Here is a 24,330-nt window from a genome sequence, read left to right on the forward strand (position 1 = left end):
TAATGTATGGTTGATAGTAATTTTATTAGGCTTCTTTCAAAAAACAAACTAAACTAAAATTTTAATAGTGATTGCATTGAATAAATATGTAGATTAACATGGTAGAGAATTAAGTCATTTGAATATTAAATTGTTTCATCCATATTCTTGTATTCATTCAGATCATGTTCTGTGTCTTTTATTACAGAGTTTCTATATAGTCTATTCTTGGTTAATTCCTGTATTACCTTAGTTGTGTTGCTGTTGTGAGTAGTCTCTTAATTTTTTAATGTGTTTTGTGGTTGGCTGTTCTTGATGTAGAGGAGGGCTTTTGATTTTTTAAGTTGATTTTGTATCTAGAAATCTTGCTACACTTATTTACTATAGTAATTTGTTCTGTATTTTCTCCCATGGGCAAAAGATCTTATCTGCAAATAATGGCAGCTTTAGCTATGATTTTTCCATGTTACACTATACCCTTTGTTTATTTTTCTTTCATTATAACACTGGCCAGTATTATGTTGAGCATCAGTGTTAAAATGGGCATCGTTGTCTTATTTCTAATTTTAATCCGGAATGAATATAAACTCTCCATTAAATTTTGTGTCTTTATGATTTTTATGACCTTTTTTTCCTATCAGTTTAGGTGGTCTTTTGACTTTTTGACTCTATTAAGTACATATTAAATATATATTTTTGGAAATACATATTCTGGATATCAAACTAACTTTGCATTCCAAGAATTACACCATTGAGTTGGGTAGTTAATATCTTATTCAGGCTCTTTCTTCATTAGTGAAATGATTGTATGTATACATGTGCATGTATGTATATGTACAATAAAAAAAACTTTAAGGGGTGGTAATTCTATCCCTTGGTTTTTGAGTCAAGATTTCCACTGCCGCCCTGGCCTGTGTGCTCAGTGGTTAAAGCATTGGCCCTCAGACCAAAGGGTCAATGGGCTCAAATCCCAGTCAAGGGCACAGACCTGGGTTGGGGGTTTGATCTCCCACCACCCTATCAGGGTGCATGTGGGAGGCAACCAGTCTCTCTCACATCGATGTTTTTCTCTCTTCCTCTCCTCCCTTTCTCCCTCCCTCCCTTCTACTCTTTCTAAAAATCAATGGGGAAAAATAACCTCAGGTGAGGATTTAAAAAATAGTAAGATTTTAACTGCCTAATGAAATGACCATGTCTGCTTTTACTTTTTTTCCCTGATTTCTGGAATGACTTGTGTAAGATAGGAATTAACTTTCTTGAACACTTGGTAGAACTCTTCTAAAAATTGGCTTGGACCTTTGGGGTTTGGGGAGTAGAGGTCTTGGGGAATTTTTTCTTTCTCTTTTTAACCTACTAATTCATCTCAAGTTCTCTTGTGCCAATTTCAAAGTTTATATTCTTCTAAAAAATGTATGCATTTTATTAGGTTTAAAATTGATTAGTGTGTAATTCATGTCTTTTAAAAATCGGTGATTATTTTTCTTTTGTTTTCTGTATATTGCATCTTTATTATTTTGCCAGTTGCCTCAGTTTTAAGTTTTTTAGAACAAGCTTTTGATTTTTTATTTCCATATAATTTTTTTTATAATTGGGTGCTGTTCTTTCTGTGACTTCAATGTTATTTTCTTCTTATTTCCAATGTTTCAGTTCCTGTTTCCAATTTAATTGAATGCTTATTGGTTCATTTAATTTTTCAAAAAAGATTTATTTGTATTTTTTATAAGTGTTCTGTGATTGTCAAGTGTGAAGATCTATATACTGAAATTAATAGTCCAAGCTTACTCATTGTGTTGTTCAAGCTCTTCTTATTTGTCTCATTGCTGTCTACTTGATCTAACACTGCCTGGGAAGGATGTATTAAACATCTCTACTTTATTTATCTGTTTCTTCCTGTAAATCCATTATTTGTGGATTGTGTCATAAATTCTTTTTTGTCTGATATTAAGATAGCTTTCTTTTGTATCTTTTTTCATCCGTGTATCTTAACTCTAATGTGAATGTTTGCTTCTTTATTAGTAATTTTAACTCTTTACATTTCTCAAAAGTGGTAATGTATTGGACTCAATTGTTACCATCTTTCTTTATTGATTTTAGAGAGAAAGGGAGAGGGAGAGAGAAATATCTATGAGAGAGAAGATCGATTGGCTGCCTCCTGCATGCCCCTTACCCAGGATTTGGTCCACAACCTGGGCATGTGCCCTGACCGGGAATTGAACCAGTGACCTCTTGGTGCATGGGTTGACACTCAACCAGTGAGCCACACTGGCCGAGCATCCTTATTTTTAAATTTACTGTATTTAGTTTTTCTTTTCTGCTTTCCGTTCAATAGATCAAGTTGTCTACTGCTGGTTTCAAAATTAATGCATTCTTTTTATTGTTGTTCTTATGGTAAAGTGGCTTTATGTGATAACCTAATACATAATTTTATTTACTTTTACAATTTTTTTAGATTTATCAATAATAATCTATATTGTTTCTTTCCTTTAAGGCAACAGTAAAATTTACCAAGGTATTTCACTACCCATACCTTATCTATAGACTCTCCTGAATTTTTTTTTGCATTTATCTTTAGATAGACGAGGAGGAAGAGAGAGTGAGAGAAACATTGATGTGAGAGAGACACATCGACTGGTTGCCACTCATGCGGCGGCCGGGGCCAAGGACAAACTGCACCTGAAGTATGTGCCCTTAGCAGGAACCCAACCCAGGACTCTCTGGTCTGTGGGCCAATGCTCTAATCCCTGAGCCAAACCACCCAGGGCTTAAAAAAATTTTTTTAAAGAGAAACATGCTTTGCTTTTTTGTTTTGTTTATTTCTCCTTTTTTTCTTTCTTGATTTTAGAGAGAGAGGAAAAGAGATATAAACATCAATGAGAGAGAACATTGATTGGCTGCCTCCTGCATGCCCCACACTGGGGATTTGTGCCCTGACCAGGAATTGAACCGGTGACCTCTTGGTGCATGGGTCAATGCTCAATCACTGAGCCATACTGACCGGACTTTAAAAAATATTTTTAATGAATGCAATGAGTATCTGTGGCATACGTTCTGAATCCTGATACACCTCATTCAATTTTTATTTTGCCTTCATAGCTGAATAATAGTTTGACTATAAAATTATGTTTAAAATTCTCAGTTATCTTAAATTTTTACTTCATTCTTATATATATAGCATTTTCTTTTGAAGCCTTATGTCAGTCTGATTTCTTTTGTAGGTTTGCTTTCTTTGTTGAACTCTTAGAATTTTCTTTTGTCTTTAATATTCATAAATATCAACATGTCTGGGGTTAGAGGAAGGATTTTCCTATTGCTTTAACTCTGAGAAATTCTCATTTCTTTAAATATTCATCTCTTTGTTTTTTAGCTGTTGTTAAGTTTGTCATTCATAGTTCATATTTTCTGTCTCTTACCTGGAGAGCTTTTCAGCCTCATGGACTTTTCTTCAGTTGAGCCTGTCTTGTTTATCCTGTTTGTTGGTCATTTAGTTACTTCATTTTTCATAATATTACTACTACCTTGTTTTAGATTTCTTACTTAGTCTTGTTAGTATTTTCCCTTATTTCTAAGTATATTTATATTCTGTTGGAATTCTTAGTCTAGTAATGCTGCTTCAGATGATAAGTATTCATTTTTTCTGTACTCAAGTGTCTCATTATTTTGGCCTTACAGTTAAGGGATACTAAGAGCTACAAGAATTATTTCAATGATGAGTATAGAGGGAGGCATGAAGATCAGTCTCTGGTTTGTGACAATTCTGTGGAGTTTAAGGAGAAGGGGATGGGATGAGCCTAAGGAGAGTTTCAATCACCTCAGATTTAAAGTTTGCTGACAATTCTGAGCAATTTCTTGGCTGCTTTGGGAGGAGGCAGTCTCCTGGTTGTAATCCTTTATACTGGATTGGAAGGGTTGGAGGAGTCAGTTTTGTGGGTTCTGAACCAGTGCAGTTTTCATCAACTCCATGTTATCCTAGGAACATTGGCAAGGGGCTTTGAAGGGTGAAGAGGACAGGCAGTGAGTGTTGCAAGGCAAATGCAGAACTTAAAGGCGTTCTTCCAACATGTCCTCACAGCTACCCACTCTTGTCATCCTGGGATGTTTTCTCCCTGGTGGTAGCTCACCCTGTACCAGTTTAAGTTTATCTTTTGTTTTTGTTTGTTTGTTTTTTTACTTCTGATTATCTTAACTAAAGTTAGGGTTAAGTAAGATAATTACTTGTTTTACAACAATCTGTTCATGGCAGGAAATTCTTACCTGGATTCTGGATCTGTTGCACAGATTTCCTGAAGTTAGGTAAATTTTGAGTGTGAGCATATTTTGGGAAGTAGAGGGGTTCATAAGTATAAGCATTCTTTGAGGGGCCACAGAGTAAGTGTGTATATATATATAACCTTTTGAAAATCTTTGTGCCATAGTAAATTGTATGATATATGAGTTATATCTCAATAAAACTCTTAGTTTAAAAAAACCATGTCCCCTCTTCATAAAATAGTACATTCATATTTAATATAATTTCAAATTCCAAATTAGAGACTACGATAGAAAATAATGGTGTTGGAGTACTGCCCTTTTTCCCCAATGTACATATGTTCCCTTCCTTTCCCCTAACACTAACTGGCACAGGTGAGATAGTCTTTTTTTTTTTTTTTTTTAAGAAAACTCAGATTAGCATTGTTATTTTATAAGATAGACTGTATTTTACAGCTGAGATGCCAATATATAAGAACAAAACTAAATTTGAGTAGTGAAAGGTCTGGATTGATAGTATGATTTATATTTTTTTTTCAGTTTACTGTGCCTGGTTAAATTTCTACTTTTGAACTCTTTATAGTCCAAAGGCCCTTATAGTTTAATTATTTTTAATTAGTGTATCTTGCTTCAAATAGGAAACCTATTTCTGCTTCAATTTCAATATGATAAAAGGAGTGTGACTTACTCTGATGCTATGTAACTGGTGCTTTCTAACCTTTCAGCTTGCCTAAGGTGGTTAAAAGACGAGTGAATGCTCTGAAAAACCTCCAAGTTAAATGTGCACAAATAGAAGCCAAATTCTATGAGGAAGTTCATGATCTTGAAAGAAAGTATGCTGTTCTCTATCAGCCTCTATTTGATAAGGTAATGCTTTCTACTACTTTGTGCTACATATCTAAAATTCAAGAAGGGATTAAAGCTCCGGAAACAAAACTTTCTTTTCTTTTTTTGGTTAATCCTCAGTATTTTTTTCCATTGATTTTCAGAGAGTGGGAGGGAGAGAGAGATGTGAAAGAGACACATCAATTGGTTGCCTCCCGCATCCACCCAATCTAGACTGGGAATCGAACCTGTGTCCCTTTGGTGCACGGGCATTGTCTTTAATCACTGAACCTTACTGGCCAGGGCAAAACTTACTTTTTCAATTGGTTTTTAGAGAGAGGGGAAGGGAGTAGGAGAGACAGAGAAACGTCAGTGTTAAGAGTGAAACATCGGTTGGCTGCCTCCTGCACAACCCCTATCCAGGATCAAGCCCACAGTCTGGGCCTGCACTCTGAAGGGGAATGGAGCCAGTGGTGCACAGAATGACACCCAACCAAGTGAGCCACACTGCACATTGGTTATTAGATGTAGTTGGGAAAACAGTCAATAATAACAATTCAAGTTGTGGTATACATTAACTAAATCTATGGTTCTTAATGAGAGAGAGCTAGTTTTTAGCTTGGATGTCATGTAAGATTGTTTTTTTTTTCCTTTAATCGATTTGAAATATTTATTTTAGCGATTTGAAATCATTAATGCAATTTATGAACCAACGGAAGAAGAATGTGAATGGAAACCAGATGAGGAAGATGAAATTTCGGTTCGTACCAACTTTAATTTAGTATGTTTTATACCTTGGAAATATAAACATTTCCTTTGAACTTCATAATGACATACAAAGGATTGTTCCCTTTTTTTCAAGGGTAGAAATAGAGACTTCTAAGTGACTTGCCCACAACTAATAATGACAGAGCTAAGACACAAATCTATTGCTCTGTTACATGACTTTGTTAATCCAGAATTGCTATATTAATGGTTGATTAAGAGAACATAATATTTTGATAATAAAACATCAAGGAGTGTGGCATTGGACAAGGTTCATATTTCTTTTTCTTTTCCTGTTGACTATGCTTAAAAGTCATTTTTCATGAATTTAAAAAATTATTTTCATAAAACTTTTTTTTTACAATTAATGGTCCTAGTGGTTGGTTCTCTTTGGAGAGTGGTATGGTGTAGCAATATTTATAAAAGTAAGGTTTGGTATGGGTAATAGCAGTTTTTCTTTTTCACAATTGGACTAGAACTGTTTGGGCTGAAAGTTATACTTAGTCATTGAAGGTTTTTTGGTGTCTATACTTTTGCCATTGCATTTAATTAAAGAGATGTATAAGATTTTATCAGGAGGCCTAATTTAGGTATACAGTAATGTATGCTGTTATTTTCAAGGAGGAGTTGAAAGAAAAGGCCAAGATTGAAGAGGAGAAAAAGGATGAAGAAAAACAAGACCCCAAGGGAATTCCTGAATTTTGGTTGACTGTTTTTAAGAATGTTGACTTGCTCAGTGATATGGTTCAGGTAATAGTCATAAAAATACCAGGTTACCTCAGAGAGTAAACCTTTAAAATTTAAATGTTTGATGACCTAGTCTCTTCATTGTTGACATTTGTAGAATGATTGCTTTCTTTTGAAACAGCTATTAGATGTAGAGGGAAAATTGCAGCTTTGATTAATGTAATCAAATAAATTACGGTTTTTAAAAAATTTTTTTCTTTTCTTTTTTTTCTTTATTGATTTTTAGAGAAAGAGGAAGGGAGAGGGAGAGATAGAAAGATTGATAAGAGAGAACTTCGATTGGCTGCTTCCTACATGCCCCCTACTGGGCATTTGGCCCACAACTTGGGCATGTGCCCTGACTGAATCGAACTATCGACCTCTTGGTTCATGAGTCAACGCTCAACCAGTGAGCCACACCAGCCAGGCATGATGCATTTTTTAAAATTAGATAATGAAATAGTCCTTTGATAAAGGCATAAAGGCTCATTATTATCTGGTGCTTTCTTATAGCTCTGTGTCTTTCTATCTCAGATGCTTAGTGTGGAGGTAGGATTCGAGAGAGACAACCATTTCATTTGTCTTACTCAAAATACCTGTTCAGTCTGAAACAGCTATTCTAAGGGACATTTGTATTTTAAAAGAATGCTGTAAATATCTTTAACTCTTTTACCGTTGTCACCTTCTTTAGGAAACGTCTCCTAATCAGAAGCATTTCTTGCGCCACTACTTGTATCTGTATTGTAGTACTTGTTTCGATTGTGGTGGTTAGAAATTAATGTCAAGAAAAAGGAATTATCTCAAACAATGACTGCATATTGAATTTCTACTTTAGCCTAGTAGGAAAGCACCCAGCAGAAAGATGAAAAGGAACAAGAGGCAGCTACGGGCATCAGTTACATGTCTATTTTAGACTTGGTTTTGTACTCTTTGGTTTTATACGCTTTAGCTCGTTCAATCTGGATAATGATGTAATCATTGCTACATTAAATTTCACTCTAGAATGTCACTCATCTAAGTGTTTATTGTCCAGTAACAACACTAATCCTAAAATACCACAATACTCATTTATATATATATATATTTTTTTTTACTTTGAAGGAACATGATGAACCTATACTGAAGCATTTGAAAGATATTAAAGTGAAGTTCTCAGATGCTGGCCAGCCTATGGTAAAAACTTTGAAATACTTTCAATTTTGTAACATTAGATGTTTACAGATAAATATATGGGACTTTCTAAAAAGAGATGTGACATTCAAGGGTTAGAAATGGGGATAAAGATAAATTAAAAGTGATACTTGGTATACTTTATTATTGGTAGGAAATAAATGTTTAGATGTTGATAATGTGATGGCAACATTTCTTTTTCCTCCCTCTTAACTATTTTCAAAACGTACTCTATTATTGATCCTGAATTAAAAATGAAAAAAAAAAATACCAAAGAAACATGAATAAGAAAATACCTATTTTGTATTAAAATACACGTGTCTGGGAATTACATAAAATAGAAGTGCTACAAGGGCCCCTTTTTCCCCATAATGGGAGATCAATCAACAGCTTCTCCCCAAAACCATCAGTAATATAACGTAAAGAATGAGCAAAACTACTATAGGCTATAGAGTCTTATATTGGCATGTAATAAGGTTGGGCTTTTTCTCTGTCCACTCAGGTTCTAATCTAAGACTTAAAAGTTCTCTTTGTGGGGATGGAGAGAGGAAGCAGGGCTTGGTCAGTTTATTCACTTGTGCCTAACCTGTTTCATAACCATGTTACTATGTATGCTGAACTAAGTTTTATTCAGTTTATTTTGTGCCTCATTTTGCTTTTAACATAATTGGGATTTATATGACTATTTCTCAGAGTGGGAAAAAACTATCACTTGGAATATTATGTTTATAAAAACTAAAGATTAAGCTTTACTTAACTAAAGCATTGGAATTGATAATATAGGAATTTAATTAGTTTTTATACTTTTTTTAAAAGAGTTTTGTTTTAGAATTTCACTTTGAACCCAATGAATATTTCACAAATGAAGTGTTGACAAAGACATACAGGATGAGGTCAGAACCAGATGATTCTGATCCCTTTTCTTTTGATGGACCAGAAATTATGGGTTGTACAGGGTGAGTTTAATTTTGCTATATTAACAGAATGTTATGTCTGTATTTTTTGTATTTATGATTTGTGATATTGATATTTCCTAGTGTGTGTACTAGAAACATACATACATAATTTATCTCCAGACATTTGAATAAAATGTTTTCTGAGAACTTAGCCATTTTCCTAGAATTCTTCTTGGCTGGTGGACTATTAGAGATATTTCTTCAAAGGAAGTGCACATTTAAATTTGTTATATTGTGAGTTTGTGGTGATCGTAAATACATTTATTGAAAAAATTTGTTTAGAAATAAATTTTTTTCTCTTTAACTGCTACAGAAAGCATTTGGACCAATTTTGCCCTCTAAGATTTGAAATTAAATAAACCATTTATTTAGAAAAATGTTAGTTCTCCTTGCAATTCAAAGTAGTGTGTTAATTCTGATAGAAGATTTTTTCCCCTTTGTTTTGGAAGGTGCCAGATAGATTGGAAAAAAGGGAAGAATGTCACTTTGAAAACCATTAAAAAGAAACAGAAACACAAGGGACGTGGAACAGTTCGTACTGTGACCAAAACAGTTTCCAATGACTCATTCTTTAATTTTTTTGCCCCTCCTGAAGGTAAATAATGTTTTAGTTTGAGTATTGATGATTGTTTAATTATAAGCTTTGTTTAATGTTTTTTATTCATTTAAATTTTTCTTCTCAATTTTGCAGTTCCTGAGAGTGGAGATCTGGTAAGCTGAATTGTTATTTATTTGTTGAACTGTTTACTGTGTATGAAATTAAAGGACTGGTTCTCAGAAGTGGGGGGTGGGGTAGTTAATACTAGCATTTTGTTCTGAGGCTTGTTGTGCATGGAGAAGACCTTGATACATCTGAAAAATACCATTCAGAATGCTCCTGGTGCTTTCACTGAGAAGTGCTGAAAAGCTAAACATTTTCTTTTCTTTTGAGACTTGGCAAATATTGCTTTGAGGGATTCACATTTTCAGGACTGTAGTTTTATTATTGAACTAGAATATATTTATGAAAGCCTGAGATTCTTTCTGTTACTTCACCTGGAGTTTTCAGTAACTAATATTTTAAAAGGAAAATTGCAGTCATATAATCAAGTTGCTTATTTATATTTTACTTTTAAGCCATAAAAAATAATAACCGTGGTGTTTTTGTTTTTTATTTTTTTTATTTTTTGTTAATCCTCATTTGAAGCTATTTTTTTTCCATTACTTTTTACATAGAGGAGAGAGAGAGAGAGAGAAACAGCAACGTGAGAGAGACACATTGGTTGCATCCTGCATGACCTGATGGGAGGTGAGGGGGCCTAGAGGGTTGAACCTGCAACCCAGGTGCATGCCCTTGACCAGTGATTGAACCGAGACCCTTTGGTCTGAGGGCTAACGCTCTAACCGCTGAGCCAAACTGGCTAGGGCATTCTACTTTGTATTTCCCAAAATTTCTTTGAGTATGTACACTGACCTGCCAACTTTCTTTTTATTAAAAATCTGTAAATGAGTATTTGTAAGCAAGTTTAAAAATGACAGGAAGTTAAAAGTGAAGTTGAGAATTTCTTCATGATTTAAACCCAAAAGTCTTGCATATACCAAATTAAATAACAAAGGTATTAAATTTTGTGCTTTTGTTTTTCTTAAATAGGATGATGATGCCGAAGCTATCCTCGCTGCAGACTTTGAAATTGGTCACTTTTTACGTGAGCGTATAATCCCAAGATCAGTGTTGTACTTTACTGGAGAAGCTATTGAAGATGATGATGATGATGTGAGTGGATCTGAATCCTGCAATAAAATCATTTGGTGAGGGTATGATAGTCAGAATTGGTGAGAGGTTTAACGAATAGATGTAAATTTTAGAAAGCATGGCCGAATAATGCAGTTAGGATAAATACTGATGTCCTATAGATAACTTTCCTGAATTGTTTTAAATAAGTCTTCTTTGGGTTCATTTGTTACGGTTTTTCTTTTTCTTTTATTTGGTTAGTGCTATAGATCTATTATGCTCTTATCTTGGACCAAAAAAAAACATACTGAGAACTTTCTTAGTACTGAAGATAACAATATTAGGAAGCGTAGAATTTTTATGCCAAGCAATATTAAGATTAAGGTAAAATTAGGCTGCCCTCAAAGGTATGGGTGTCTTTTATTGCTAAATGGCAATAATTCAAATAGACTTTTTGTACAGTGTGTTCCACACATAAGTACAGGAAAGTATAATTATACTAATAGCTGTCTGATCACACCTTATCCACAATTGTACTGTGCTCTAATTTTTCAAATTGTCGGGTTTACATAGTGGCACTGAACTGAATGATTCCTACAGCTATTGTTCTTGTTTTAATTTATAATCAGTCACTTTAGGGAAAGTATTTTTCCTCTTTTTAGATAGTGGATACAGTGATGGATGTAAATAATGCTGTTCTCAAAAGTTTGTTAGCTTCATCAAACTTGACCCTTTTTTCCTTTTTTAGTATGATGAAGAAGGTGAAGAAGCGGATGAGGTAATGTTTACCAAATGAGCAAATAATTCTCTGTTTAACACATTGAGAAGCAAATTGAATGACTTATGTATTCCTTTGCTATAATCATTATTGTGTGATATGGGTTAAAAACATTTTTGGAAAAATTATGATTTTAGAATCTACAGCCAAACAATGTATGTATACGGTTTCAATAAATAAATTGCAAAACTCAGAACATTTTTTTTTATTTCAAATAATTCTGTTCTGCTGCAGGGTTATCAGCTCTTTGAAGAAGTCAAAAGCTGCAGTAAACTTTTTCAACGTTGGCTGCAGTAAATCTTTTCAATAAAAGCTGTCTGGATGTCTCAAGTTGTGTTGGGAATTTTTCATATTAGAAGCTTTCAAATTAAATTGCATTGTCACCAAACTCTATAATCATGAAATTCTGTTGACCTATAGAGTAACTTTTATTAAATTCTTCCTACATTATGAGCCATTTCTTGTTACTATGTACCTACTTCATGGATGCATTTTGAACTTTAATATAGGAAGGGGAAGAAGAAGATGAGGAAAATGATCCAGACTATGACTCAAAGGTGAGCAAAATTAGTGCTGTTTTCTATTAGATTTAAAGCAGGGTAAATAAGAGTTGGTGCATCTTAATATAAAGTTTATTTTGTCCATTAAAGTCTAGCCCATTGACTATACATATATGTAAATCATATATATTTTAAATCTCCACTGGCATTTCAACAGTACACATCATTTCAATGCACCTCTCCTAAGAAATTTTTATTTTTTGTTCAGACCTTATATTTTTTATAGTTTGAGGCCAAGTAAGCCCTAGGATTCTATTTTAACGGCACGTTATCATGTACATTTTCTTTTTTACAGTTTTTTAGAAACATTCTAAATTACAGCTTGTGGTTTTAGGTTGTTTTCCTTCCAAAAGAAAGCTTATAAATCATAAGCTTATAAAAGGTCAGCTTTTAAATCCTCTGAATGCAAGAGTGCTTGGGAATAGGGGAGCAGTACTATTTGTTAATTCTTCCACCCACCTCTTCTTCATCTGAGTTCCAGGAATTTGTCACATCAGGGTTAGTAAAGGCCTTTATTTTCTTACAAAATACATTGTACATTTTATCAGGATTCATTTGAAATTTTGGTTTCTCTTTAATCCATTCACTTGCTAAATGCTACAAAATATTCAGAAGTTACTTTAACCTAATGAGCAGATAAGAGGGGATAGTTAAGATCAAATTAAATATTCTAACAGGTATGAATTATTCCTACCAGCTAAATTATGAATGGCATTGACATTTTTGAGTTACTGATCTATTAAAAAGGCAAAGAAATGGGTAATATGACTAACATAAATTGCTTGGTAATTTAATTTATTCAAGATTATGGCTCAGTGTATCTCATTTACGGATTTTATTCTACAGTGTAAAATTTGGATTTTATTTTAACATTTTCATGATCTGCTAATGTTTGAAGAAATAATTTGCCATCATTGCTATACCCTTTAATTTGGCAAAAATTTTGACAGCATTGAGATAATGTGATAAGTTAGTTAATTACTAATGAAAAATTAACTGAAGCAGATAGAAAAAAGATAGATTGACTTGTTGTTTTCCTTTAACAGAAGGATCAAAACCCAGCAGAGTGCAAGCAGCAGTGAAGCAGGATGTATGTGGCCCTTGAGGATAACCTGCACTGTAATGGCCTAAACACGACTTGTTTACTTGCAGCATTATGTTTTTGTATTTTCTTGGTAGACTAATTTTTTTTTATAAGGAAAGGAATTGATATTTTAAAGACAATTTTGTTCTACTTAGCATTTTAACTTTCGTTTTTCTGCCAGATGTGTTCAATGCAGAAATTCACACATTTTCATTCATTGCTACATAGTTTGGTTCTTCTGGGGTATTTTTATCATGTAACTCTTAGATTACAGGTATGAAAATAAACAGAACTGTTAAATGAAACAGATTTTTTGTTTTGCTAATTTTTTTCCTGAAGAACCAAAGTATTTTTTCAGGTGGTAGTTAAGTGGGTTTAAGTTTGTTTGCACTAGTTTTGCCTTTCATTACTTTGTTATAGAAATGCAGTGCCTATACTAAAACAATTCATCATTTTAAAAAACAAAAACAAACTTGTCATGACAAGTTTATGGTAAAGAGTTTCCAGTAAGACCACACCCATTTACTTAGATTGCTTAATGGATTTTTATATTTTAGGTGACATGGTTAACCATGAAGAACCCTAACTCAATTGTATGGTTATTGGTTACCAGAGGGAGATGATAAACCTAGTATTTTCAGAAGATAAGCTTTATATTTTAACTGTACTTTTAAATTAACCTCCATTAACTAAGCGTCTTTTCTTTGTGGTAGGGTCTGCCTTCTGCTTCCCTGGAAAGGATGAATTTTCATCATTTGACAAGTTCATTTCAAGTTTTTTGTTGTTGTTTGTTTGCTTGCTTGTTTTTTGTTTTGCAGCCTAAAATAAAAATGTCAAATATAATTTTAGTTCTCAAAAGATAATGTCTTATAATTTTGTACTAATTTAGGCAGAAGTGGAGCCCTAGCTTGAATTAAGTATTGTACCCAGTTTACCATCATATTGAAGAAAAGGGTGCCAACTTTGGAGGTGTACTGCATCTAATAAGAAAGTGTAAAAAACAAAAACAAATGATGTAATTTTTTTAAAAAGAAAGTTTAAGTTAAGTTTTATTTCCTTTGGTTAGAGTGAGAGAGGGCCCCAAGCCTCTGGTTAATTCCAATTCTTACTGTTTAAAGTATGACTATGTTGTTTACCCATGCTTCTGTTTACTATATATTAAAATGGGTAGTACTGTTTACTTAACTACCTCACATGTGTTAGGCATATTAAGTTAAATTATATGAAATGTTTCTCAACCTTATTAAAAGCTTAAAAATTTGGGCCTGTTTGCACCACAAGTATGACATTCAGCCTTTCATTCTACCACAGTTGGATAAATCAGAAAACAGAAGTTAAGTAGTTTATTCTGGATCTGGTCAGGCAGTGCTCTTGGTGTGGCTCCTTTTTTAATAGAAATAGTTGGATAACCAACTATTTCAAAAGGTCCAACGATTGTTTTTAGATTTTAGTTATGACCATATTGTAGAGATCATGGTACTAAAATAGAAGTAAGCCCATTTTGGGGTCGGGGTGGGGGATACCATTAAATTTGAGATTGTAAAGCCACATTAAAAATACCTCAGGCTAATTACTGTTAATTTTTTGTGGTGAACTTAAAAGTTTTGGCAGTGAGGATAGACTAATTAGATTGTAATTGGAGAACAGCTTAGAGTTTCTGCTCGCAATAAAATAACTTTAGGTTCATTTTTAGAAGCAGTAGAGCTTCCATTTTGAAAATTTAGTATTAAGGCCTTGGAATGTGAATACATTTTTGTTTTTGTGTAGTACTATCTATTTCACTCATGGGATTTTAATTAACTACTGGAAATCCTTAACCAGTTGCAGTAGTTTATAGGGAAAAAATGCCATGGAAACACCCTATGTATTCATTTTCAAAATTATTTTGGTTGCTTTGATTAAACATTCTGGGCCAATATTTTTCTTGTACCCATAGCTCATTTGAACACAGCTGAATTTTAAAAAGTTAATCTAAAGATACGATCCCATTTTTAATTAATTTTAAGTAGCAAAACCACTATTTTCTTTTTCCTCTAGGAAATAGCTATTGCCAAAGTGAGGAAGTAGTACTATTTCATCTTGTTATATAAAGGTAATGTGGTTTGCAGAGGAATTGTTCTCTTAATAAAATTGGGGTTTCAAGGGATATCAGTGTTCATCTATGCCATCTCTCCAGTTCCAAAATGGTTCTATTCCATTCAAGACATTTAAAATATGTAATTGGAAGTCCTTAATAAAATTTGCATTTAATTTTATAAAATGTACTGTTGATGTTTTGGGTGGTTTTTTAAATAAAAAAATAACTACTTTTTTTGTAAGAACAGAGTAGGGGTGTTTAGAATTGGCTATTTGGTGCTTAGACCATGGTGGTCTGTAAATTTACATAATTTTAAATTATGAGCAACCTTCCAAACCCCGCTGAACGGAGTTATTGGTAAGCTAGAAAGGAAGAAGTTCCACAGGTCTATAGGTTTTTCTGAGCTAACTGTAGACATTTTTTATATACTTCAAGTTCTCAGTTTATAGTTTTCTCTAGCCCAGGTACTAGCTGCCAAGTTCTAATTTTTCCCCCTCTATAAATGGTAAAATCCAAAATGATCACGTATAAAGTAATACTTTGAAAGCATTTTTTTGACATTTTATAGACATTCAAATATGATAAGCAGAGTAACAGTTCCATAGATCAATTAGTTTTGAGTTTAACATGATGTCTGAAAGTTAAATTCATGGAATTTCTCAGAATTCTTTTATCTAGTTAAATGAAGAAATATTAGTATTTCTGTGCAAAAGTAAATTGTATAGAATTGGCTTAGAGTAGTACTTTTAAGAAAAAATGGACTTCTACCTCTGTTTCCTTTTCTAACTCATTTAATAACAGATACATCTGAAAAGGAAACATTAGCTTTGATGGAAATATTGTCATTATTCTGTGAATAGGTTAATGACATTGATTGGTATATAAGTCCTCTAATAATTGAATTAATTTTATATTACTGCTGCTTTTAAGACTGAGTTTGTGGATTTGTCTGGGTTGTAGGCCATTCCCATTATTTTGTAAAATTTTGAATTACTCTTTGTGAAAGTATCATACCATGCAGAAAGATTAAAACTATGTAACATTAAGATATTCTTTGTTTGGTTTCAGGGCATGGTTTAGAATTTGAGTCCATTTTTATGGGTTACTCTTATAAAAATGTTAGCTTTTATAAGCCATATATTATTTATTTTTTTAATCCTTACCTGAGGATATTTTTCCATTTATCTTCAGATAGAGAGGGAGGGGGGAGAGAGAGAGAGACATTGATCAGTTGCTTCCTGCACAGCTCTGACCAGGGCAGGGGACTGAACTGCAACTGAGGTACGTGTCCCTGACTGGAATCAAACCCACAACTCTGGTCTGTCGGTTGATGCTCTAACCGCTGAGCCAAACTGGCCAGGGTGCCAGATGTTATTTTAAATGTACTGAATTAATGGATAGCTTAGAAGAAGTATACATTCTTTATAGGCACCTTAGAAAAGAAAAATCATGTGAATTTAGTTTTTTGATTTTTAGTCTTCACTGTGTATTGGTAATTGTAAACTGGGTTTTGTTTTGGACGTATGTATTTATAATTTAGGTAATTTGCTACTTAAAGCTCTAATAGCTAAAAATTATGTGGCGAAAGTAACATTAATTTTTAGCTATATAGTGATTTTTGTATACTGGTTTAAAAATCCAGTTATTAAACTGTAACTTGGATAACATTTTAGCCAAGTTCTTGGACTGATTAAGGACTACTTTCTTGACTTCAGAGAAATGGAAACATCTTTGTTCAAGTGTGAAATTACTGAAGGATAAATGTGTTTATCCATGAGAAACTTTGATTGATGTATTCAGTTAATTGTATATTTTAAAAAATACAGCGTGTTTTGTATCTTGTTTTTAAGTATAAAATAAATGAGAAACAGTATAACAATTTAGAAATAATAAATTGCCAGCAGGAAATAAGCCCTTAATCCTGTCGTTTAGTTTGAAATACGGTATAAAATGTTGCTTAAAATAAAACCAGTGCTTTTCAGATCTTTATGTATTTTAAACTGAAAAGGAAGAAGGAGGAAATGGAGATAACTGATGAAAAATCAAAAGGCCAGAAGTTGACAGATTAAGAGTTAATGATAGTAATATTCATACTTTTGTCATTCATAATGAAATTAGGCAGTTGTGGCTCTGAACTTTTCATGGAGTGGTAAAATAGTTTCTGCCAGAATACTCAATGCAGCATAGTGGGATTCCTAGTAACTGCCCCAGTCCATATTTATAACTACCTTCATATCGGTTGTGAGTCGCTGATCCAGTTGGGGATGTAGATGAGGTTGCTCTACATAATTAAGAGAATCATGAGTAAAAATTGGAAAAAAATCTGTAAGACTATAACCTTGAAGCCCCAAATAAATGACTGACCATATTTAATGAAAATGGGAATAAAATAGTTCATACATTGATTAGGGAACAGAATAGTTAAACGGGCTTTAGAGTCCATCCACCACACTGTTTGTTCAGGCTTGATAAACTGTGAAAGATTTGGTTAGCACTGAGAACATACTGGTATTTAGAACATGCTACAGGCATAATGAGCACTTTGTAAGTGCTTTCTAATATAAAATCTAGAGTTTGTGGTTGTGATCACCTTTTAAATTAATGTTGGCAGTTAATTTCAGAAGTAGTTTGGGGGGTGGGGGGCTGTTTTCTTCTAAAGGTAAAAACGCTCCTGGCTAAGAGTTGCTGTATTTGGTGTACAAAACAACATTAAAATTAAGACTGCATAAACATTTTGAAGGTTTTGTATGTAAAGAAGGAAAATGAAGAAAATAAATTGCCACCCTTCAGTTTAAGAATCTCATTTAAAAAAAAAAATACATCTTTTTGTATGCTGATTTATTTTGCCTTTGGCTGAATCCAGAAATGATTTAGGGTAAAACTAAGTGAAGTCGGAATTTGTCAGTCTACCCTAACATCTACCTGGTACCCTGGACATTGGGGGTGGGTCCTCTAGGGGTGGACAATGAAAGGTTTGTTTTGAGAGACAATGTGATTTTAGGCTTAGATCAGGCCAGGCAATACATAAATGTTTCAAAACTAGAGGCTGGATCTGTTCTTTGCTGTTCAGTTGCCTTGGTGAGTGGACCTAGAACCTTGAGAGCAACCTGGGCAGCGACAAGCCTAGCCTATCTAACTTGCATTTACAGTTTCAGCTCTGCTTGGCTGCATTTTTATTCATTTACTGCAACTGATCTTTTGTGCATGTGTTTAATAGTTCAACATAGTCACCTTTGCATTGAATTAATGCCCAATATTTTTGGTTCTTTAGTTCTGAACTGGTTCTACCAGTCCAAGAAGTACTGTAGGGTTACTTGCTCACTATTGAATATCCTAACTTCCAGTATTGGGCTTGGAAGATGTTAGTTGTATAGCAGATTTTTGTATGTGTGGATTACTTAGGATTTATCTGCACTCCTTTCGGTATATCAACCATAATACTGTGTGGGGCCATGTAGCAAGTTAAATTATTAATTCTCATTAGTTCAATCTCATAAGTCAACCAAGATACTCCAAGATCCTTTCTAGTTGTCACATTTCTACATACTGAGTAGCTTTTATTGAGGAAACCAATAAAACAGCTGGACTCTGAATATTGTTGGTAAATTTGATGGGAATATTACAGTATGGACCGTGTCATCTGTAGTTGTTGTAGTTATCTAGTATGCATAACAGAAGTACTCCCAGAACTTTACATTGACAAGATCACTGGCTGCTTGAAAATTCATTTCCACTCAGAATCGGCAGGGGCAGCTTTTGAAGGGGAGCAAATAGAATCATCTGAAGGCTCCATGTATAGATGGTTGATGTTAGATGAAACGTCACCTGGGATGTGGCTAGACCTTCACCTAGACATTGCCTCACAGAACGATGGCTGGTTTCCAAGAGTTAGGCAAAAGTGTGCCCTTTTTGCAACCTATCCTGAGAAGTCATCACTTCTGTACTGTATTGGTTAGTCAGTCCCAAACCCACCAAGGTTTAATGGGAGGGGACTCTACATCTTGCTGGAGGAATAAAATATTTTGGAAAAGTGCACTGGAATCTTCTAGTAGCCACACTTTTTTTAAAAACTGTTGGCTACAAAGTGTTGGTACAGCAAAAGCTGCAGTTTTCCAAAATGATCAGAAACATCAAGAAAGGTTAAATTCTATGTTGTATGACTGTTTATAGAGAAAAAATGTTTTTCTTTATCATATTGGAATCTCATGTCATCTGAATTTACTGTACACATAAGTATAGTGAGTAAAGTTTGATTATTAAAAGAACCTCAAATGGTAAGTATGATTGTTAAGTATACATTTCTAAGGTTCGGTGCAATATACAGTGAGGGGTTCAGAGAAAAACTTCATAGCTATAGTGTATGTGTTTTAAACTAGGTGGGATGTTTGCTTTTCTAGTATTACAACCTTAACCAGCATTTTTTAAACACACATGTATTTAACCATTTAAGACAATAGAAGTAATCCCTCATTTAATCTTTTTTTTTAATCCTCAACCGAGGACGTTTTTCCATTTTTTCTTTAGATAGAGTGGGAGGGGGAGAGAGGAGAGAGAGAGAGAGAAACATCGATGTGAAAGGATACATTGAGTGGCTGCCACCTGCACGACCCAACCAAGGCCGAGACAAACTGCAGCCGAGGTTCACGCCCTTAGTGGGAACCGAACCCGGGTCTCTGGACCACAGGCCGACGCTCTAACTGCTGAGCCAAACCAGCCAGGGCTAATTTAATCTTCATACCTGTTTTCATGGATGCTAATTATTCCTTCTTTATAAGTAAAGATAAAAGTTAAATAACTTTTTTTTACCTCCTCAACCTGAGGTTATATTTTATTTATTTCAGAGAGAGGGAAAGGAAAGGGGAGAGAGAAACATCAATCGATTGCCTCCCATATATGCCCCAACTGGGAATCGAATCTGAAACCTTTTTGGTGTGTGGGATGATGCTCCAACTGAGCCACTCGGCCAGGCAGAAGTTAGATAACAAGGCCACAAGTTGATCTGTGTTGGAATTAGTGTATAGCCTCTGCCTGTGCTCCTACTTGCTCAGAGAGACTCCTGCAATCTGCTTCCTGTGCTCAAGTAGTGGTTAAATAGGCACGTTAAGGTAGAGATTTCAGAATATCAAATATTTTAGAGACCAAAGTTAATCTGGACTTAATGTTATAGTTAACAGAAAAAAGAGGCTTTTATCCTCTGTTTTCCTGTCCTTGGCATATGGCCTCCATCATTAAAGCTGCTTTGTTGTCTGAAATGCTGCTGCATGTCCAGATTCTGGGCAGCAGGTGGGACAGAAATAAGCAAAAGACTCCTGGCATCCAACCATCTTTAAAGAAGAGCCTGTGATTGGTGCTTACAGTATCCAAGAGGCTGTAAATGTAGACCTGGACCTCGAGAGCTCAGAGCTGAAGCCGAGTCTGTTAACAAATTGGAGAATGGAGGTTGGGATAGCAGCCACATTGGCCACATACTGAAGAGCTTTATGTTTGCAAAATGATCAATCAAGGATGTACTGGAATACGTGAGGCAAATAGCTGCATTTCAGAAATAAGTAAATGGGCCCTAGAAAGGTGATTGAATACAGCCCAAAGAATGTGTTCTGACTGGAGTCCTTGTCTTCATCCAGGGCTTTTCACTTGGTCTTGCCTGATATGTTCCTAGAAGCATGCGTATACACAAATGAAGTCACTTGTAAGTGGAATCTCATTAGAAAAATGAGTGTTTTCATTTCTGACCTGTTGAAGGATGCTAATAGTTATTCAGATAACAATGATTTATTTAAATCTGGCAGTTTTGTTATGAATTGTGTGGCAATTTTGTTGTTGCCTTGAACACGGGGACTTGCTTTTTCTGATAGGTTTAGTGACAATGTGGAAGCCTGCCATAAGATTTCCTGGGTTCTGTCTTTGGTAAATTGTCCCTCTGCTTTTCTTGTTCTGGCTACCCAACAGAATCCTTTCATCCCTTTCACTCCTTGGTCAGTGATCCTGTCACCTGTGACACAACCTCCACCCTCCAGTCCTTGGCCTGTAGCCTGAGTTCCTCTCCTACAGTAAACTTGCAATTTACCGCACCCAAGCAAGTCTATCATACCATCTGTCTTCCTTCATCCTCAAACTTTTGGAAAGAATTTCTATACTCACCGCTTCTACTTTTCTTCCTCTAACGTCCAGAAAAGGGTTTTGCTCATTTACTAATTTTTTTTTAACAGCTATCAATAATGACCAAATAGAATAATTTGTTCTCTCAGACTATACAGTACGTTTTAATAGAAGACTGCAAAAGAGGGAGTGGTCCTTGGAGAGATTTTCCCAAATGGCTGCCAATCAGATAATTTGAGTTGCAAACAATAGGAACATTTACCTAGTTTGAGTAGAAGAGGACTTGGGAAAGGATGTTAGGTGCTTTGGGGATCCTGATGGAGGACAGAGGCTTGGATACCGTTCAGCTAGATCAATGCCCAAAGTAGACTTGAGTGCTTCCTCCGTCAATCACTGTGGAATAGCTGGTGCTTCTCTACCTGCCATGCTTGAAGACCCAGATGTCAGAGTATCAGTACTTTTGAGTAACAGTCTCAATTGGGCTACCTTCCCCCTTGCTCAAAGGCAGTACCTTCTATGTGCTGAACTTAGGGCAAAAAGAAGAGCGCCAAACTGCTCCTTTTTATCCACTCATTTTCGTCTGTCACTTCAAATCTAACAATACCCTACCAATGCATCAACAGACTCCTTGGACTGTTATTTGTTGACCATCTTCAATAAAATGTCCATTCAGCCTGCCTGCTCTGTTTTGAAGAACAATACATTTCCAGCCAGAACTAACATTTAGTCTCCTTCACCTCAAGTGCTGTCAATCAGCAATCTCCATCATCTATCATGCCACTAGGCACAATGATAAAAACAGTTTTCCAAGATGTTAACTACTAATCAGATTGGAAGTGGTGGGAATATGAATAGGAAGAAATTAACTCAGTCAAAGGAAATCTAGGGGGTGGGATTTGAACTGAACTTTCAAGAACAAAATGTTACAGAGGATTTGAGAAAGCAAAGATAGCACAAGTAGTGACAAGCTCACTTAGGTTTGAGTGGAAGGAGAGTAAATTGTAAAGCCAGTTAGGAGTTATTCTGTGGGGGTGGGTGAGGTGGGAGGGTCCATGTCAGGGTAAGGAATTAGAATGTTCTCATATTCATATACAATGGGAAGTAAAGTTTTCTAGAACTGGTAGTAACACAACATCTAGGACAGTGGGTTCAAGTGGTTGGGCTGTTACAAGAGCATAAATGAGAAATGAGAACCTGAATTAGGCTAGTGGCAGAATAGAAAGGACAGCTAATTGACAGTGCTTGATCTTCAAACCGTTTTAAAAACACTATGTAGAGCATTGCTCTAAGCTGTGTTACACTAATCGATCACTAGGCGGCAACAGTTCATCAACTAGTAAAGCAAAAAGGAAGGCGGATAAGCCAATGCACCTAAGTCTGGCTAGTTTAGTATTTTACTGAAGAGTTAACATTTAACCTTTTCAGGTTGGCATTTTGGAAATTATAATCTTTATTATGGAATTCTAATAATTAGAATCTAGTATTTAAAAATGAAGTGATTGGCTAAAAAGTCTAAATTGCAGTCTGAACTGGGCGTTTATGCACTGAGAGTAATGATATTTTCTTAGGTTATTTGGCTTTTAACTATTTTTTGGAAAACACTTAAACTTTGCTGTATACACATCTTTAATAATTTGTCATGTTTTTACTGTATATTGCAAATTAGGAAGTTTATAGATTAAATTTTTTTATGATATTGTAAATCAAGTCATAAATGAAAGTAAGCACTTCTTAATAACCTTTCAAGTTCTATGAAATCAAATATCTTTAAGCCAGTATTAATTAATAGATTTTTAAGCAAGCATTTGGCCATTTAACTGCTAAGAGAAATTGCTGCCAATTCCATTCCATTATTGTGTTTCTCATCATTTGATTACTTTTTCTAGAAATCAATAGAATGATTATATAAATACCTATCGCAATATTAAATTGCATGTAGCTTGGAAAAGGAAAGGTTAGATACCATCTATAGAATAAATAGCATTTAAATTCAAAGAGAGACCTAGCATGTGTAGGTATAATTTAAAAATACCAAATATATATTGGTATGGCAAGTTTGGGAAGTTTTTTCATGAAGTCTTTCACAGTTTGAAAAAATTTTAAAGTAGGATGCATTATGAAAAATCTGTCAAAAACATGCAAAGACATTGATTTTCTTTTTATATCAGGGGCTTCTGATTCAATTTAAAATTTCTACATATGTTGAGTCCCCACTATGTACTAAGAATTGTACTAGGTGATTGGGATACATCAAAACAATGATCTTTTTCCTCTTGAAGAGCTTACATTCTATAAGGGGAACAGAAATACGCAATAGGCATAATAATTCAATCGTATGTTAGGAGGTAACACATGCTATAGGGAAAATTAAGGGGAATTGGGTGGTTGCAATTTTTAGAGTGATTAGGATAGGCCCCGTTGAGGGGACATTTGAGCAGACTTGAACAAAGTGATTAGGATGACCCTGACTGCTGTGTTAAAAACAGATTATAAGACAATAGTGTTAGTATCAGAGAGACAAGTTAGGAGCCCTCTGCAGTAATTCAGGAAAGAGATGTTGGTGATTTGAAGAAAATGAATGAAACAGATGTAGTTTGAAGACTTATCTGATGGGATTTCCTGGCAATTTGTGGGTTGGGTATCAGGACAAACGAGTAAAAGGTAACTGCAAGGCAGGCATGCTTCTAAATATTTGCAATCCTGGGGCAAGAGCACAATGGAGATGCACCAATGGTTAAATAATTTGTTTGTTAAATGAAAACATACCAGTGTTCCTATCCTGACAAATATACCTTTATAAGTACTGGGAGGGCCAGGTCTGAATTTCAGATTCTTAAAGTCAAGGGCTAGAACATTACTTGTGAACAGAGCTGATCCTTAGCCCATGTCCCACCTTCCTTCTCTTCCCATCCCTGGCTCTGAATTGTAGGGCAGCAGGCCTCCTGCACATTTTTTATTTTTACTTATTTACTTATTTTATTTTAAATCCTTACCCGAGGATATTTTGCATTGATTTTTAGACAGAGTGGAAAGGGCTTGGGGGTGGGGTGGGGTGTTGATTCAAGAGTGACACAACTGGTTGCCTCCCTCACAACCTCAACCGGGGCTGGGGATTGAACCTGAAACCCAGGTACATGCCCTTGACCAGGAATTAAACCCATGACCCTTCAGTTTGCAGCTGGCACTCCAGCCTCTGAGCCAGACCGGCCAGGGCCCTTGTGCATATGTGTGTAGACATCCTAGCCTGCAAGTTCAAAATTCACCCTTCTACACCAGTGCACACACTGGTGACAGGCATACTCTGGAACAGGCAAGGCCATTTAGGCAGTGTCTTTGGAATCCTGAGTACCCGGAG

General features: G+C 34.9%; 1 protein-coding gene across 7 annotated transcripts in view; it reads left to right on the forward strand.

Moving 5' to 3' along the window:
• NAP1L1 (nucleosome assembly protein 1 like 1) overlaps positions 1-15,048 on the forward strand; it is a 32,768-nt gene extending 17,720 nt beyond the window's left edge. For 2 of the 7 annotated variants that reach the window (XM_036251489.1, XM_036251491.1), the window contains exons 5-16: positions 4,950-5,091; positions 5,729-5,809; positions 6,436-6,564; positions 7,642-7,713; positions 8,527-8,666; positions 9,116-9,261; positions 9,358-9,377; positions 10,297-10,419; positions 11,126-11,155; positions 11,665-11,712; positions 12,762-12,834; positions 13,513-15,045. In XM_036251489.1, coding sequence (XP_036107382.1) covers positions 4,950-5,091; positions 5,729-5,809; positions 6,436-6,564; positions 7,642-7,713; positions 8,527-8,666; positions 9,116-9,261; positions 9,358-9,377; positions 10,297-10,419; positions 11,126-11,155; positions 11,665-11,712; positions 12,762-12,797 — 967 coding nt within the window. In that variant the 3' untranslated portion in view covers positions 12,798-12,834; positions 13,513-15,045. Of the gene's footprint in view, positions 1-4,949; positions 5,092-5,728; positions 5,810-6,435; positions 6,565-7,641; positions 7,714-8,526; positions 8,667-9,115; positions 9,262-9,357; positions 9,378-10,296; positions 10,420-11,125; positions 11,156-11,389; positions 11,713-12,761 lie in introns of those variants that run through there. The other 5 variants (XM_036251495.1, XM_036251493.1, XM_036251492.1 and 2 more) reach the window with 5 other exon arrangements.
• The last annotated feature ends 9,282 nt before the right edge of the window (positions 15,049-24,330 follow it).

Source organism: Molossus molossus, unplaced genomic scaffold (assembly GCF_014108415.1).
Source record: "Molossus molossus isolate mMolMol1 unplaced genomic scaffold, mMolMol1.p scaffold_m16_p_10, whole genome shotgun sequence".
Classification (NCBI taxonomy): Eukaryota; Metazoa; Chordata; class Mammalia; order Chiroptera; family Molossidae; genus Molossus; species Molossus molossus.